Genomic DNA, 19,007 nt, shown 5'->3' with positions numbered 1-19,007 from the left:
GATGTAACTCACCCTTCCTGAGTATTACGGGAGTACATCGTATCATTGTAAAAATGATCTTATCTTCATTATAACGCAAACTAACGATTTAACCCTTAAATGTAAATTGTATGAACAGAAATTAAATTCCGAGCCTACAAAATTTACTATGTGTGCTTTATATAGATCTAATTTAATCCCCTCACACTATTGAAGTATAAAACCTTTTTTCTCTCATGATAGAACGAAATACCTTTGCCAGATAACCAACGATGGTATTAGGCTGGAAAGCTACAACCCACCTTTGCCTTTTAGTCAATCGATCAGATCATAAAGACCTCGAGAGCATGACTTGTCTTTTTCCCTACTCTTAAGTTGGTGTAGAAGTATTTTTCTATTTATATCTAATAAAAATAAAATCTTCCTAGGTGAAATAAAAGTCCCTTTATTTTTCATTCACGACTAACCCAAAGATCATAGGATCAAAACCCATTAACGCTTAAAAAAAACCCAACTGACATAAGATATACCTAAACGATCATGATTGGAGAAGTAACTACTAAGATGGTTCACTAATTTGATGGACAGATAAAGAGAGAGGATATGAATTTCAACTTGATAAGACGGCGAACAAATGCTATAATAGAGTAGCCTAATCATCAATTATATTTCAAACCCCCCGTCTGATAAGACAAATCTCAGAGACACTTTGCATTGAAAAAGAGCTTAATCAATTTATGGCTGATTATATACTTACATTGTTTTTTTCGTTGCCAATAGATCTAAATAGTCCCTTTCAAGTTAATATACTAAAAAAATCGATTGCAGTTCAATAATAATCTTTCATTTTAAAACCATTTTAAACTATTCAAAGTATTTTAGTATCAATATTTATCATTATTTTCATACAATTTATAAATAACCTCAAAGATAAGTACGACGTGATATTCATTTTTATTAATTAATCACATTTAACTTATCAAATGATGTCATATAAATTTGCGTATTTTGCAATTGCTGGCCAGATTCATTTGCTATTTCCTGATAAAGAACAGTACTCCATATGATCTTATATCCTTGTCAATTCGAGTTCTGAGTATGAATTTTTTTTTGGTAGGGAGCGTTTTTCTTCGAATGGGTCATTACATGGCTCGAATTCAGATATAATCGGACTTCAATACATATACAGAACATCGGATGGGAAACCAAAAGAAAAATATCCTTGTCAAGCTAAGGTAATATGATGTACAACCAAAGTTCTTCGCAACAAAAATATGTCAAATATATTTAGGTGAGTGACCTAGATTCAACAGCACGCGTAGACAATTAGTTTTAAGTATTATATTCATTTACAAGGTGAATTCTTCAGGTTCTACTACGAGAATCTCTTTGGGTCTGTTAAGTTGAGGAAAATATTTTTTTCTCATGTGTAGTTGGTTAAAATTTTGATTAATTTTAAGAAAATGATTTCTTTAAAAATATGTAAAAATGATTTCTTTCGGAAAAAGTACACTCTACCCTCCGAATCTTCGCGTTGTGGATTTCCTGGGTTATTGTTGTTGTTGATGTTTAGTTGGTTAAAAATTTTGATTTTTTTTTTTTTAAAGAAAATGATTTCTTTAAAAATGAGAAAAATGACTTCTTTAAAGTAAGGAAAACAAGTTTCACATAGCATTTCACATTAATTCTGTCCTCTCCACTCTACAACACACCTCATCGATCTTCACCCTATCCCACCTCCCCTTACCCCTACCACCCACTCCCACCCCCGCCTCCATATTATTTGTCTAGATTATATACAAATGCTTTCTGGATAATATTTTTTACTTATACACGGATACAAAAAGATAAGTAAGAAACCTATTATGCTGAAACATTTTTCATAAAAAAATATTTTTCTTCATACTTAACACACCCAAAAGTGAAAATAAAAGTGAAAAGAAAACGTATCTTACTCTTCTCTTTGCTGGTATGGTGAAACAAGTTAAGAATTTATTACTCCTAGTAGTAGTAGTAGTAGTACAAGTTAGTACTCGATTAAAGAGAAGAGTGAGATGTAAAATTAGAGAAAAAATTGGAAACTTTTGAGGGGAACAGGACCCTTCCCATTTCCCAAAACTAAAGAAAGAATTAACACAGTTCAGTTTTAGTATGAAGAGCACGAAGCCCCAAGTTGGCCAAAAACACCTTGAGAAGGGACATTTATCTAGATCCACTTCACTAAACCTACCTTGAGAATTGGGTTTGCGTCAAAAACTTGGCAAACCATCAATCCCAAGATAATTATCTTCATCACCAACAAAAACGAAAAATCAAAGGAAAAAAAAAAACACTTTTTCACTTTCTCTCTAAAAGCTGGGCAGTTTAGAACGATATATAATACTAAGATTTAACGAAATGATTTATGTATCAAACGTAGATCATCTTTTCATATTTAGAGTAATAATTAATTTTTTTACTTTAATGAAATGATTTATGTCAAAAAAGTGGAGTAGAGTTAAGATTTATTTTAAATCATAAGTATCAAAATATTTCTTTCGTTCTCAAACATCATGTACAGTAAAATAATGTTATATAAATTTCTTCCTAAGTTTACCTTTAATTGATGAATATTTGTAATTGTTTCTTAAGTTTGATAGGGTAATATAATGTGGACAAATGTTATATAAAATTTCTTCCTAAGTTTACCTTTAATTGATGAATATTTGTAATTGTTTCTTAAGTTTGATAGGGTAATATAATGTGGAAATATAATGTGGACAAATGTTATATAGTAACAAAATAAACCAAAAGAGCTTCCCCATCATTTCCCACAAACCAATGCCCCAAAACTCCACCATTTTGAGTTAGACAAGTGAAAAAGTAAAGAGACCACAAGTAAACAACACAACAACAATATAAGCAATAGACGTGGAAAACAACAAACAAAAAGATTCATCTTTCTCTCTCCCTCATACTTTGGTTTGCTACTTTGCTTCAATATATATCATCACCTCTTCTTTTTAAAAAATAAATTTCTTTCCTTCTGAAAGAGAGAATATGGAATTTGAAATACTAGCGTGTAGTAGTACTCTGTAGTAAGTGTAAATGGTAAAAATTGGAGTAATTTCCTTTACTGGTCAATAATAAATATTCTTTTCACTCACTCTAGCTAACTCCCTCCTGTTGTTATTGGTGTCACAGTGATTTGGACGTGAAAGCGCCCATCTTTTCATGTCTATTGACATTGATAGTTGATATGTCACTTGGCTTCTTCATGTCCTCTTTGACCCTAATTGCTAGCTACGCACCCCCCCTCCCCCACCCCCACCCTCCTCCTTTTACCTTTTTCTTTAAAATATATCTTTTTTCTTTCATCACCATTTTGAGTTGAAGTTTTAGTTCTTGAACTTTGATAAGAGAGAAAATAGAGAGAGGGAAAATAAAAATGGGATCTTTAGGTGGTGAAGTATCAGCATCAGTACAGAAGAAGAAGGCAATGTGGTTATATCCAAAGGTGATGGGTGTTCATCCTTCTGAGAGATGGGGCCATTCTTCTTGTTACTCTAATGGCTTTGTTTATGTTTTTGGGGTAAGTTAAATTTTTTTTCATGTCTTTTTTTGTGTGTTATAATTTTTCAGTTCATTTATACTACTTTTTTTGTTTCTATATTTGCTTGTTGAAAAATATTGCTAGGAACTGTATTTCCTATTCAAGAATGGGAGTTATGGATGACAAACTCTGAGTTAGTTTTGTCATGTTTTCATTCCATTTTATGTTAGTATGTTACTGTAGTAGTTATTTTTGGTTATTACCAGCAACTCTTTCTAAAGCTGTCCTTTTTGTTTTGCTATATTATGCCTCTCTTGTTTGTTCTTGTCCTAACGTCAATAAATCAGCATATAAATTTGTGTGTTATATGTATGAATGCTGAATGCATGGTTCATTCATGTTCTTTTTTCCAGGAAAAGAAACATGAAAGAGATGATGGAAAGGGAAAATAAAATGAATGAGAATTCAGTTTTCTGCTTTAGGTTTTGTCTCTTTTGTACTTTTTTCATATTTCGTTTTCAACCTAGATGCAAGAAAATAGTAGTGACTTGCTGCAGCAAAGAAAAAAATGGACCAAAAGAAGGTAACAAATTTCATTTTTTAAGATTTTCAAACTCAATTTCGGACTTCTGAAAAAACTAAAAAACTCCAAAAATTGCTCTTTTTCCCCAAAAAAATCATGACTCTTAGGGAGAAGGTTGTTTGGTGGGGGGAGGATGTCAAACTTGTCACAAGATGTTTTTTTCTTTATGTTTCTTCTTGTCACCATATGAACAGGAGGATCATGCTATTTCTTGAATAGTTTTTCTGGGACTTAAATGTTGCCTCAAAAGAAAAAATTACATTTTATGGTAAAGTTGAACTTTTTAATCCTTTAAGATTCATCAACAAGACAGCTTTCCATTAGGCTGAAAATCTCTTCGTCCTGTTTGATATGTGTTGGATACATATATAAAGGTATTCTCTGTTCTAGAGATTGAAGTGATCCACAGCAATTTTAATATGTGCAGCATATGTCTAGATAACTTTGTGTGAATTGGTTGATATCTTTTAGTGGTCAAATATACCTCCATTAAATCGATTTTCTCAATTTCAGGGATGTCGAGGGGGTTTACATTTTAGCGATGTACTTGTACTAAATCTTGAGGCAATGGCTTGGAGCATCCTTGTGACAACAGGGCAAGGACCGGGGCCAAGAGATAGCCACAGTGCTGTTCTTGTTGGCCACAGAATGGTAGTATTTGGGGGTACAAATGGCTTAAGGAAGGTCAATGATATTCATGTATTGGATGTCAGGAGCCAAGAATGGACTCAACTCGAATGTCAAGGCAATCCACCTTCCCCGCGTGAAAGTCACACGGCTACTCTCGTTGGTGGTGATAAATTAGTCATCTTTGGTGGTAGTGGTGAAGGCGAGGCAAACTATTTGAATGATTTACATGTTTTGGACCTTAAAACTATGAGGTGGTCATCTCCTGATGTGAGGGGTGAAATGCCTGCTCCTAGGGATAGTCACAGTGCTGTTGCGATCGGTAATAGGCTCTATATTTATGGTGGAGACTGTGGTGACCGATATCAAGGTGACGTTGATGTGCTCGACATGGACACACTAATGTGGTCAAAGGTACTAGCTTCAGTCTTTGTCTTGATTTTCTATTTCCTATAGTCTGGATATAGAGATAATAATTGTCTAAAGATTGTGTAAGATGACGGTTCGTTCTCTTTCTTACCAGCTGGATGTTGTTGGACCATCACCTGGTGCTCGAGCCGGTCATGCCTCTGTGAATTTTGGGTCGAAGGCAAGTAACTGATACTGTAGTCTTTCAGTAAATATACTAAACAATTATTAACAAAGGCAAAAACTCACTTTACAGGTATATGTGATTGGTGGAGTTGGAGACAAGAAATACTACAATGATGTTTGGGTTCTTGATGTGATAAATTCATCATGGACGCAGCTTGATGTAATGGGCCAAAAACCACAGGGACGATTTTCTCATACTGCTGCTGCTCGGAACACGGATATTGTAATCTATGGAGGGTGAGATTTTTATCAACTTTAGTCCATTTTTTCCTGTTTAATTCCAGTTTATTTTATATCTTTAACTTTTGTTTCTTCAACCTTGCAGTTGTGGTGAGGATGAGCGGCCACTTAATGAGTTACTTATCTTGCAGTTTGGAGTAGAATATCCTAATGGGACTAGCACCTTTTCTGGTTGCAGAGCTTCTGGAAATACAAGTCATTATGATAAGAAAAGGTTCCTGAGAGAAAAAGACAATAGCTCGGTACAATAGATGAAAACTTGGTTCTTTTTTCGTGAATATTAACAATTTGAGATTTAGTTTTCTGATTCATATAAAATTGGTTTAGCAGGAAGCTATATGTAGGGGAAAGAAGGAAGATATACTAGCAACAGGATCTCAAGAACTTGAGTTCGTATCAAAAGCAGCTTTTCGCTTTAGTTCTGGTAGGTTATGAAATGATTTTGTCATGTTAAGCAGCAAGTAGTTTCTAGAAATGAACTAAGCATGACTAACTTATACCTCTCATGTATTTTGGAAGACACATTGCATCCAAAGAGGAGAAGAATGAGCCACAATTCACACGTATTTAATCTGGAGTCGGATCAAGAAGATCAGCCTTCTCTATCTCAACGCTGTTCTCCTCCGTCCCAATCCGACGTAGAAATGAGTACTATTAAGCCAGTCTCTGGTTCCGGCACTGCATCAGATCGGTTTCCTTTAGCAAGGCAGCAGCAACATTTGACCCCTAGCAATTGCCAACCGAGGAATGTCGTAACAAGGAATCCTCATGATTTACAATTATTTAGAGAACAATTAAATCCATCAAACTCAGGACATGTATCTGCCGTTCTTATGGGTAAGCAGGAAGTACAATGCCAATCCGTGGAGGCAGGACGATTCCACAACTTGGTATGCCATTCAAGTTAGAATTACTTTTGTTATTCATTTACTGTTTAGTGTAGCATTCCAACTTTTATTTTGAATAAGGACCTAATGTCCTTATGTCTGTATATTTGCAACTCAGATTGGAGCTGAGATCCGGGGAAAAGTGGATGGAGCATTTGATTCTGGTTATCTGATGACCGCCATTGTTAATGGAAAGATTTTTCGAGGTGTTCTGTTTGCTCCGGTATGATTGCATATCTACTCTATATACTTTCATTTCAATCAAATTGTTTTTAGTACCTCAAACTCAACATCAACTTGGATCTTTTTATATGCAAGGCACCTGATCTAGTACAACGAGGACCCATCCTTGGTCAGAATCCTTCACCCCCTCCGGGACAGATTGGTGTCAGCTATGCTAACACACACGCTAATCATGTAAGTCTGGCTTGTCGAAGGCAACCTCAGCAGTTGGTGCAAATGCAAGTTCCAGAACTCGGACGACAGAGCTTAGAGAAGGTTCCGGTTAGAAGATCAACATCATCAGTCATGAGATCATCTCATCAACTAGAGAAGGATTCACAGCAAAGAAAAGAACTTGAAGGAGTGGTTCTCACACTAGGAGGTCCAGGATGTGGCAATGGAAGAACATAGATGACTTAAAATAATGATATAGAGAATTAGAAGTTCTCCATCTTTGGTCTCTGAGTTTTTGTACATGCTAATTAGGTAGATATACTGGATCCATGTTCTATGTATTCCTTTCAAGTCTTTTTACTACTTAGTTTAGTCTAGTGCCTCCTTTCCTCTAAATCAGACATGTATCCTCTCTGTAATTTGAAGCAAAGTTTTGCAAGGTGAATATTTCTTTTTACTAAAGGCACGTGGAGAATACAATAATATGTCACACTAGTTAACGGTCTCTCACAATTCAATTTATAACAAATGAAATAGATAATGAGCTTTTCATTGGTGAATCACGTAACATACCTTTGTTGATTAATTAATGTGTACTTAAAAAAAAGGGCACCCGATAAAGAAAATTAACTTTAAGCCTAGCTAATTCAAACTAGCGTGGGGGAAGATTGTTCAAGATTCAAGACCAGACGTCTCTGGAACGTGAACTATTATGGAGATTCATTATTAGGAAATCGTGAATCGGGATGGGTATGATTTTAATACCATGATAAGGAGATACATATCGGGTCTAACTCAATCTAAACTAATAGTTTATGGGTGATTCATTATTAGGAAATCACAAATCGGGATGGGTATGATTTTGATATCATGATGAGGAGATAAATATTGGGTCTAACTCAATCTAAAACTAGCAGCTCATGGGTGGGCATTGTCTAAGACTATATAAAAAGACCTTTCCATCCTTAAAAAGGCGATGTGGTTATTCAATAATTCATATACTAAACATTTTGTGTTAACACAGAGTCCAAGGCAAGAACCACACCTCAAAGGGGCTATAACATAAACAATCTATCTTGACACAAGCATTATAAATAATTCCACAGCTTGAACCCTTCACTTATACTCTCTCCATTCACTTTTACTTATCAACTTTTGACTATACACACTCTTAAGAAATAATAAATGAAGTGCATAATTTATCAGTGTACACATATTAATTGATGCATATTTTCATTGGAGTTAAAAAATAATTTGAAGTGAGTATTTAATACTTACCATTGGTAAAACAGAAAAAAAAATCATTTTCTCTTCTTGATATGCTAAAAGTGACAAGTAAAAGTGAAAATCGATTTTTAGAATACTGGACAAGTAACAGTGCACGGAGGGAGTAGGTCATACGAAGATTTATGTATACTCATTATTAAATTATCAATAAACATACCCAATGTAATTACATAAGTGGGATCTGGAAAGGATAAAATGTACACAGTCCTTATCCCTAACTTTGTAAGATTGGTTTCGATGGACAGACACAATGCAGGATTATAGAAAATACTCCGTAGATAGTAAAATAAATACATAATAATAATAATAATAATACACATCAAAAACCCCAAGTGGGAGTGAAAAAAGAATAGTGACTCAACGTGAAACTGTGAAGAAGTCAAAAGACCTCTCAAATCTTAACTGTACATTTTTGCATGTGGCCTATAAAAAACAAAAGTAAGTTAAATAAAAAAAAAAAAAACTTACATCAACACTGTTACTATGATTGATTTATTAACTCACAGATATGTCCCATCTCTATGATACAAGTCTGTACCCCCCTCTTACTAATAAAGCTCCCGTGCCTCCCGCGGGATTTTGCTAAAATTCAGTCATTTTCAACCGTCCGATCTATTCTCAAACGTCATCTTACCACCGCCAGATTCACTTTTAGATTTCAAGTACGTTCCCTCATACGTCTTTTCAAACATGACATGTAGTTGATTGATTTTTTTATATGACGTCATTATCTGTACTTTTTTTTATCTGTGACTTATTTTTTTACCAAATAAAGGAAAAGAAGAAAAGATTCCTTTGCTTTGTGGGCCCCATTTTGGGTTCAACTGCAAGTCACGTGTCGTCATATGATTGGGTTGGGCCTCTTAGCTGTGTTTCTCCCCCGGATGAGAAGGGATCTGTATCCGTTGGAAGCAAGTGAAGGCCCTTTTGGTGCTCTGGGCCCACCGTTATCATTGATGTAGGGCTCCGACTGATGGGCCATTATAGTCAAAGCCCAAATAATTAGGTGATTGGCCCGTAATTCGTTGATGCTTAAATAGGGGACAATTTGCAGGATTGGCCTTCGCTGGGATGGTCTTTAATTTTATCCCTCAAATTGGTGGTCTTTAATCTAAAAATCTCTTGATTTTGGATTTGAACCCCTACTCAATCAAAAAAAATTTAAAAAATAATTACAAGACAGAATTTTAAACTCTTTCTTAAAGGTAGAGTTTTGCCAAAACTCTATCTTAAGAATCCAAACCTCTGCCTTGCGATTTTTTTTTTTTAACTGAGCTGAAGTTTGAACCCAGAATTTTGAGGTATTAGGCGAAGGAAAAAAAATAAACACCACCAATTTGAGGGACAAAAATTAAAGACCACCCCAAAAGAAGGTCAATCCGCGCAAAAAAATGTAAATATGTGAAGAAATTGCACGATTTTCCCTTCAGTTGGGTTGGTCTTTAACTTTTGCTCTTAGCAATCAAACTTATGACTAGGGGTGTACAAAGTAAACCAATAAATCGAGTCAAACAAAGAAAAAAAACTCGATTAGTGGTTTGGTTTGACTTGGTTTGGTGTTGGAAAAAAAAATCGACCATAATTGGTTTGGTTTGGTTTTAGTTGAAAAAAAGTTAAACCGAACTAAACTAACCCGACATTACATGTATTTCATTTAAAAATATTTATTTGTAATGTAATTTATAAATATTTCTTAAATTTTTTCGTAGTTTTTTGTCTTTTATCATATTATTTCAAGCTTGAACTTAAAATTTTGAATATCAATAAGTTTTATATCCCATGGATGTTAGTAACTCAAATAAAGTCCAAATCAAAACCAACTCAACACTAATGTTAACAAAAGAAATTCAATTTTACCACTAGGAATGACAATAATGTTGGATATCTATTCTTTAGTTTTGCATAATTCGTTTAGAGAGTGAGAATACATAACTTAATTTTTTTTCTTTGTCATGCAATTAATATTTAGCCGTACTAATTTTTAGCATGACTTAGTATTTTTAGATTATCATTATTTTCTTTATGGCTTATTAATTAGCAATATTTATTTTAACCGATTTTATTATCTTTTTTTGTTGAATATTTTAATACAGTGTCATCACTCATTTCACATTTTGTGTTATTTTCTTAAGAAACACCTTAATTATATAGTTGTATTGAGAGTATATAATAGTTTATTTATGGTACAATTATACGACTAAAGAAATATTTGATGTAAAAGTTATATGTTTTGTATGAAGACTTTTCCGGAAAAAAAATCCCAAAAAATCCGAGAAAACTGAATAACCCGAGAAAACCCGAGGTTGAAAAACCCGAAGTTTATTGGTTTGGTTTAGTGTATGAGTTTAAAAACCCGACGCAATTGATTTGATTTGGTATTTAAAAAATTTGAACCAATCCGGTCCATGTACACTCCTACTTATGACTACCGGTGTATAAGTTCTTTAAGGGCGTGGGATATAACTTGTGAAATATTATAATGCGAAAATATAAATTTATGCACTGCTAAAATATGTTTGTTATTATGACTATGGTTAATTAAAACCGAATAAAATATGTTTGTTATATGTTTGTAAATTAAAGACCGGATCATAAGTGCCAATGACCCTAAATATGTTCCCTGGTTTTTTCATTTCTTCTCTTGAAGTCTGGCATTTGGTTCAGAATTTTGTAACTGACATTTTGCAAACTTTATCTATTCTTGCAAAAACTGTTTTCTCAACCAATGTTTATAAATAACATTTTTTTTTTTTTTTGCAAAAACTAATTTGTGATTGACTTTTGTTTGAAAAACAGCTAAATACTTTTATTTTTGGCAAAAGTGATTTTTTTTTTTTTTTTGTTAAACTCTTACTCATGCTTTTGAATCAAACGCCAAATGTATTTAAAAAAAAGGAAAAGGCTCATAAATACCCCTAACCTATTGAAAAAGGCTCATAAATACCATCCTTCCACCTTTGGGTCTAAAAATACCCTTCCATCCACCTTCTAGGTCTAAAAATACCCTTAAGATTTATTTTTGGCTCAAATATACCCCTCAAACTAACAGGTCAAATTTAACTCTTTAAAAAGCCACATGACATTTTGTAATTAGTCACACATTTTAATTTCAGAATAAGTAAAACCCACCCAATTTTTAAGACCCAAACCTATTGACCCGTTTTAAAGTAAATTTAACAAAAAATGCTTGCAACAAGCCACAAGTATCCCGGATACTGAGAGTTCTTATGAATACTCGATTGACGCATATTTATAAGCCAATCCTCCTTAAAATATCCAGCACAAGAAAATTTTCTGAACATCGAAGTTCTTTTGGCAACAGGAGCACGAGTCCCGAAAGCTTGGTGGAAAATTTGATTCGTATAGATGCATCCGACTTCCTTATTAGCATGGAGTTTTCCACCACAGCTATTTCACCAGCGTATTTCATGAAATTGTTAAGTTGATTAACTACTGTAAGTGGAAAAAAACTCCCCTCCCAAACTGTGCAAGAATTCACGACTAGCACGGGTCGTTACTAGTATCATTTACTTTAAAACGGGTCAAGAGAAAGTAGTTGCCCATATCATAACACTTATAAGCAGGCCCAGAGCTTGACATTCCATATTTGATGTTGAAGGTAGAAATGGCACCAGGTAGCTGCTAGTTAAGGTCGTCTCAACTAGATTGGAGGCCTAAAACCAAACTTCAAAGAGGAGCCCTAATTTATTTCGTTATTTTAAAAAATATCGTCATATATATCTTTATTTAAAATTTACTTTTCTAGTTTTTTTAGATGCGAAGTCATTAATTACTGTATATAAAGAATTTCCAAATTAATTTATTCTAAACAAAACTCAGCTAACACTATAGCTAATCAATCACGTGACTAAACAATTTTATTCTCCTTTTTTATATAAAAATTGTGTACTCCTCTGTCTCAATTTATGTGATACAATGATTTTGAGAGTCAAAATTCTTTATATTTATCGTGAATGCGGACATACAATCTTTAAGTTTTTTGAAAAATAATTTACATATTTAGAAACTACATAAAAATACGATAAGTTACAATAATTTTTTAAACAAATTAGCAATAAAACTTAATAAAAAAATGGGGCCCCAAAGTTTGGGGACCCAAAGCCATTGCCATAGTGGCTTTGGTGCCATAGTGGCTTTGGCCTTGAGCTGGCCCAGCCACTAGTAGCAAGCATCCCAATTTAAAATGAGTCGAAGTTATATACATTGCAGGTATAAATCTTTTTTTATACTATCAGGCCAATGAAAAGATATCTACGGGTAAGCCTTATTAAAATGTGAGATTTATATCTTGAGTCTAGATTACCTGCTTCAATAGAAAAAAATGATCTGATGATATAAAAATTCCTTACACTGACGGTGTATATAACTTACACCCATTTAAAACATATGCAATCTTTAAAATCTTTTAAAATGTAGCTAGCTTCAACAAACTTCAGACTGAACATCATGATGTTGCTACAACTTCTACTTCACGAAGGTTTGAAAATTGGGTTTTGTCAAAGCCTAATTTCAAACACGAAGATCTGAAGTTTGAAAACTCAATACTAAGAATCAGACCTTCTGATCTAAAGTTAGGCTATTTAAGAGCTTAAATTTAGGAACTTTCTTCAAATCTGAAGTAAGATTTTTGCAAAATCCAACTTCAGACTCGATAACCTGAATTTTTAAACTTCATATTTGCAATTTCAACTTCAAAAATGTATGTTTAAAGTTGATTATGAGGTGATTAAGCTTTTAAAATATATTAATTTCCAATTTTTATTTAAATAGAGGTCCTACAAACGACTATTTGTGCACTTAGCTCATGTTGAAGAGCAGCAACTGTTGAATATATTTGAATATCTCAAAAAGAATTACTATTTTCTAAAAGCTGCAATTACACTTGTAAAATATTGTTGATATATCTTTTAAATAAACTTAATGGGCAACAACTATGTTGTAACATTGAAGGCCTTGAATATTTTCATTTATGAGAAAATGATGGAAGATTTCAAACGGTATTTCGACAAATTAAATTGGTCATTTAATTTGGCTTTATGGCTTTGATTATTATTAAATATTATAGACGTTTTCTGGTGATTGAAAAATCACTACTTTATTATATATACCTATATTCTTATGTCTTCAAGGGAGGTACAGTGATAGAAATGCAGAGACAGTGAAAGTGAAAATCAAGAAACAAAATCTCTTTCCTCTTATTTTGTATTGCTAGGTTTTCTTCAAGATAAATCTTTGTTAGATTCCACAGTTTTGTCAGAGGAGAGCTTTTGAATCCGGGATACACCTATACCGGGTGAAACATCCTTTAGGACAATGTCTTAATTGACACTTCTCGAGCTATGAAATTGTTCACGAATTCTCTACAATGTTCGTGATCGAGTATTTTAAGTAAGATTTCCGACAATCTTAAGATTGATTCTAACTTTATTCTTCCGGAAAATAATTCACAATTATGTTGATGTTGTCCCAATCACTCCTCTGATTCCACTCTACGGTATAAGATCTTTCACTTATTTCCTTTTCAGAGAAGGTAAATGTATGTGCTCAAACTTCTTAATATATGTTTTTCAGTTTGTGAATAATTTATATTTCGGGTGTTAAGCTAAATACAGTACATATGTTCTAATATATAGCTTGTGCAATAAAGCTCTTGAAAAACTTATTTTGAATGAATATTTTTCTTTATGGATTAATGGGTGTGTCAGAAGTTAAAGACCCCTCTTATAAGGTCATTGTTTGAATTTGATGTTTGGACAATGTTCTCGCACCTTGATGGTGGTAAATATACTTTAAGCTCTGAAAAGTTGATTTGTGCTTTTTAATTATTTGGGTAAAATAACTGCTGAATTATTACATATTTTATTATTGTATAAATATGATATATCTATGAGCAAGTCAAGCCTGTAGCTTTGTACCTTTCGTATTGTGAAAAAGTTGTTTTAATTTGGTGTTTTAGGAAATGAAATTGAAAAGAATTTTATCATGAGGTGGTGCTTGACAAAGTCGATTTCACGTGTCAAATGGTATGATATTGAGATTCTACAAAGCTAATTATCAAACCTTCGATCGAAATAATTATTATTTTGTGTGCGGCAAATTATGGCATCATATCCCTCGATGTAAAAGAGATTCAGAGAATTGATAGTCCCGCTAAGCAAAAATAAAATTGTCTAAGTGGATGATATCATTGTCGTGGTCATTTCTCAAGTGAATCTTGTGGCTAATGTGAGAGATTGAATGTTAGACTATGGTGCTATTAAACATATTTATGCTAACATAGTTTTGTGTTCTACACCCGTGTTGAAGAAGATGAATGATTTATTTATATTGGTGATTCTAGAACTACTCAAGTTCTTGGAATGGAAAAGTTCTTCTTAAACTCACATCTGAAAAACATAGCATTAACTGAGGTGGTGCATGTTCCTAATATTTGAACTAATTTAATTTCTGTGGATTATTCGAAAAAGTGGGGTGAAAGTTTTATTTGAAATTAATACAATTGTCTAACTAAAAACAACGTTTTTGTGACAATGAATATTTTAATCGTGATTTATTTGTGTGTGCTTACTATGTTAAAATAAATACTCCTTGAAATTTCTAGTAGTTATGATTACTTGATTCATTCATGTAATTTATTGTGGCGTTTATCTTCTAATGCAAGATCTCATTTTTAATTAATATTTCAAGCATTGTTAAGTATGTCAAAGTTCGTTCTTCTAATATCTTTTTAATTAATTTTAATATGATAAATTTTCCTTAAACATGTCTCCAATGTCTGTTTTGTGAAATGTAATGAGACATTAGGTGGTTTTATGATCTCTTCTCTGCCTATATATGATATTATGTATTCATTTTGAAATGTGAAAAATATCTTTGATATATTTTGGTGTATAAATTTGTACAAAATATGATACCTTACAAGACTCGAAAACTCTTGTGCATCGTGGAAAGATTATCCCTTAGATTGAAATATTTGAAAGTGTGGGGGTGTCTTGCTAATGTTTGCTTGATTTTGGAGGGAGGAAAAAATTATTTGAGAGGTACCGCAATTATGGTACTATAATGAATCGTTGGTGATGAGGCTAAGCCGTTAAGAGACCTCTTAGTGAGTATTCCAATTGGAATAAAATAACATATTTTTGTGTTTATATATTGTGGTTGTCAAGCAGCAAGAACTATAGTGAAAAATAAAATAAAAATTATTGGCAAACATAGACTTTGAGATATAATGTGATAAAGCAGCTGCAGTGAGATGAAATTATTTTTGTTAATTATGTGAAGTCAGAAGGTAAATTTGATCAATTCTCGGACTATAAGAAACATCGAGGGAAATGGAATTTTTTAATCAATTTGAGAAGATCAACAATGATAGTAACCCAACATATGTGATTGGAGATCCCATGAATTAGGTTCATATGGGTAATAGCAAGCTAAGTCATTAGTTGATCGAGTATGCACTATAAAATTATGTCCCTTCTATGGTGTGTGAATATAGTGCAGTTATGCAAGGCAAAATGAGGTTGAGTTATAAATTCTTAATATATTACCATATCCTTTATAGGTGATGTATTGTTCTGCAGAATACACTTGATGGGTGGACCTATATGAGTGTGGAGTGGTGCCGCTCCTATTAAATTGTGACAGATTTCTAGAGTACTCATGAATACCAGGACACACGCATGGCCTCTTAGCGCAAAACCGCGATAACGACAGAGATTGTGCGAGTATAATGTGATAGAATAAGCGCTTGAGCTTACAAAAGAATTCTTGGTTCATAAGAGTTTTAAACTTCACCAATTGTTCTGTAAATATTATTCTTGTTATATCTAGGTTTGATTCATAGTATTCGACGCATTGTACTCATATGTGAAAACCCAACAAAGTTTCTTATTTCTTTCTATTCCAAAACTTATTATTTCATTTTATTACTTAATATTCTTTTTAAGATATGTGGGGATTGTTGAATATATTTGAATATCTCAAAAAGAATTACTATTGTCTAAAAGCTCCAATTACACTTGTAAAATATTGTTGATATATCTTTTAAATAAACTCAATGGGCAACAGCTATTGTGTAACATTGAAGGCCTTGAATGATGTCATTTATGAGAAAATGATGGCAGATTTCAAACGATATTTTGACAAATTAAATTGGTCATTTAATTTGGCTTTATGGCTTTGATTATTATTAAATATTATAGACGTTTTCTGATGATCAAAAGATCATTACTTTATTATATATACCTATATTCTTATGTCATCAAGGGAGGTACAGTGATAGAAATGAAGAGACAATGAGAGTGAAAATCAAGAAACAAAATCTCTTTCATCTTATTTGGTATTGCTGGGTTTTCTTTAAGATTAATCTTTGTTAGATTTTGGCTTATAGTTTTGTATTAGAAGAGCTTGTTGAATCTTGGGGGATACATCTATACCCAGTGGCGTGTGCAGGATTTTTGATAAGCAGTGTCGCATTTAAAGAAGTGAACAAAAGAATAAATCACTGCAATAACACCATATTAAAAGGTCGCATCTTTTGTAAACATTATCCTCCAACCTATTATACTCAAGTTGAGTAACTCAACAAACATCGATGATTTAAACGATGCAATTAACCATATAAGAAAAATTGAGAAAAAATGTGATTTGAAGTGGAAACTTATGTTTTTTAATATATATTTTCTTCTAACATCATGGTCATTTAGATAATTTCAAATGTTAATCTTTTCCATGATCAACTCTTAAAGAATTTAAATCAACTCTTTCACTTTACAAACACTTTTTCTTTTTCTGACTTATTCACCTTTTCTTTCAAGCTGGATGAAATTTGATATGTTAAATTTAGTTTTAAAAATTTGGAAGATAAGTTAGAAAAATCTCTTCACTTATTTCTAATTAAGAAATTAATTTAGATAATTTCTAAATAATATCATAGAAACAAACAAACAAAAGTAATTAATTATTCAAGAAATTATAATTAAAAAGAAGAAGAAAAATAGTAAGAGACGTGTTACAGAGAAAATCGTAGCAAATAGAAGCTTCGCCCCCAAAAAATTACATATTAACATGAATAATTGTTCAAAGTTATATTTTAACATGCTCGAATAAGCCATATTTTTCTAGTTTCATTATCAGTTTGCAACGAAATGAGGTCAATTTTTTGAGGCTATAAGCTGCAAAGGCTCAAAATGTTAAAAATCAAGCATTCCGTGCTTACAGAGGATTGAACCCCCCGACCCCTCAAAGGCCATCGGCTTCCTTTGCCACTGAATCAAATGCTCTTTTCTGTGAAGTAGTGTCATTTTATATAATTTATCCCATATTTTTTTCATATAATTTGTATTTATATCTAATAAAAATTTCCAACGAAGCTGTGTCGGGTGACACACCTTCATACAAGGTGCGCCCGCCCCTTTTTAAACCGGGTGAAATATCCAGTGAACAATATCTTAATTCGACACTCTCGAGTTTGTAATTATTTTCAAGAATTGCTATACAATGTTTGTGATCAAATATTTTTCGTAAGATTTTCACTAACAAAGTTGTAATCGTTACGATGATGAGATGCGTGATGTATATATACTTGATATTTCTCGTCAATTTTAGTGTGAAATTTTAATCTCATGTCATTAAAAGAACAAACTTAAAGATAGGACGCTTGACAAGATTCTACACTTAACAAACTTAACAAACTCATGTCGCATGGGCAGATCAACATGCGACATGTTTGGTTGCTGTTTCTACACGTCATCTATTCTCCACTTAGCCAATTATGCTGACCCTATCAATAAGGTTAGTAAATGTTCAAGCTTTTTTTAATGCATGGATCATCACAAAACATATTAAGCCCATATCCTAACTGGTTTCAAAAGTTCGATTCAAGATAGTCTTATTCGATACTACTATATATTATGCAGCTTAATTTTTGTCACAAAATATTTCATTTAATGCCCCGAGGGTTGGCTGTTGAGGTCTTGAGTAACAATATTAGGAATTAGGATTTCAATCTTAGTCTTAACAGAGACGCACTAACATAGTGAAATTTCTAATTATCCGAATCTTAATGGATATAATTGGTCGATATATCTATATATACTGATTGAGATAATAAGTATACCAATGAATTGATTGAAGCACAATATACACGTAATCTAGCCTGAATACTATAATATAATAAGTTAAGAGGATATCTATGTTTAAGATTTGTTTCTTCAGGAAGTTGGTGCTTTCCTTACTTTGTTAAAACAGACTTATGAAAATACACTATTTATCCCTCAAACTTATCCCATTATACACTATTTATTTTAGGATTCAACCTTCTCACCAACAAAAAGCGCCATGAGATGATTTTCCTCTATTTTTAATTCGAAATTGCAAATTAGAGCTTTGAAAATAGAGGATATTGAACGTTTTATCCGCTTACAAGAATCTACTTGGCGTGAATGGTTAGTTGTCTCAATCAATTTCGAATATCAAATGACTAAACTAAAATGACTTTGCATTTACTAATATTAATTGCAGTTTCAACTATGAATGACTAGATCATGATAAGTGGACGACACAAAAACAACTATAGTACTTCTGGTTCCATATCTATATTGACAATAATTCATCCCCTTAAAATGTCTCACTGTTCTAGAAATCTTTGGTTATATGCCAAAGTTTTAAAATTCATCACTTCATTAAGAGCTTGTACGTTAGAAGGAAATTTCTCCATAATTTCTAAGTCATAGAATCTTGAAATTTACATCGTGTAAAAGCTTATGTCATTTAGTGAGTAAGAAACTTCCCTTAAGAGTTTGCAATGTATCATCTTAGATAAATCCACAATACCAAAGATTTGAGAACTATCAGTTATAAG

General features: G+C 32.7%; 1 protein-coding gene across 3 annotated transcripts; it reads left to right on the top strand.

Moving 5' to 3' along the window:
• Positions 1-3,004: 3,004 nt before the first annotated feature.
• LOC132064374 (acyl-CoA-binding domain-containing protein 6-like) lies at positions 3,005-7,343 on the top strand. 3 transcript variants are annotated; one of them, XM_059457327.1, is made up of 9 exons: positions 3,005-3,550; positions 4,608-4,778; positions 5,245-5,310; positions 5,386-5,552; positions 5,641-5,797; positions 5,883-5,979; positions 6,075-6,445; positions 6,561-6,665; positions 6,761-7,343. In XM_059457327.1, the coding sequence occupies exons 1-9, from the start codon at positions 3,407-3,409 to the stop codon at positions 7,073-7,075; spliced, it is 1,593 nt and encodes a 530-aa protein (XP_059313310.1). In that variant the 5' UTR covers positions 3,005-3,406; the 3' UTR covers positions 7,076-7,343. The 3 variants fall into 3 exon arrangements, with proteins under 3 accessions (XP_059313310.1, XP_059313308.1, XP_059313309.1); XM_059457325.1 differs by having other exon boundaries at positions 3,007-3,550; positions 4,608-5,135; XM_059457326.1 differs by having other exon boundaries at positions 3,009-3,550; positions 4,608-5,135; positions 5,886-5,979.
• Positions 7,344-19,007: the final 11,664 nt, after the last annotated feature.

Source organism: Lycium ferocissimum, chromosome 7 (genome assembly GCF_029784015.1).
Source record: "Lycium ferocissimum isolate CSIRO_LF1 chromosome 7, AGI_CSIRO_Lferr_CH_V1, whole genome shotgun sequence".
In the NCBI taxonomy this organism is placed as follows: domain Eukaryota; kingdom Viridiplantae; phylum Streptophyta; class Magnoliopsida; order Solanales; family Solanaceae; genus Lycium; species Lycium ferocissimum.
Note: the sequence above shows the minus strand (reverse complement) of the source record. Positions and strands in the feature narration are given on the sequence as shown.

Coding starts and splice junctions, on each gene's coding strand:
- LOC132064374 (XM_059457325.1), top strand. CDS start 3,407: ATGGGATCTTTAGGTGGTGAAGTATCAGCATCAGTACAGAAGAAGAAG. Junction 3,551..4,607: donor GCTTTGTTTATGTTTTTGGG/GTAAGTTAAATT, acceptor TCTCAATTTCAG/GGATGTCGAGGGGGTTTACA. Junction 6,446..6,560: donor CAGGACGATTCCACAACTTG/GTATGCCATTCA, acceptor TTTGCAACTCAG/ATTGGAGCTGAGATCCGGGG.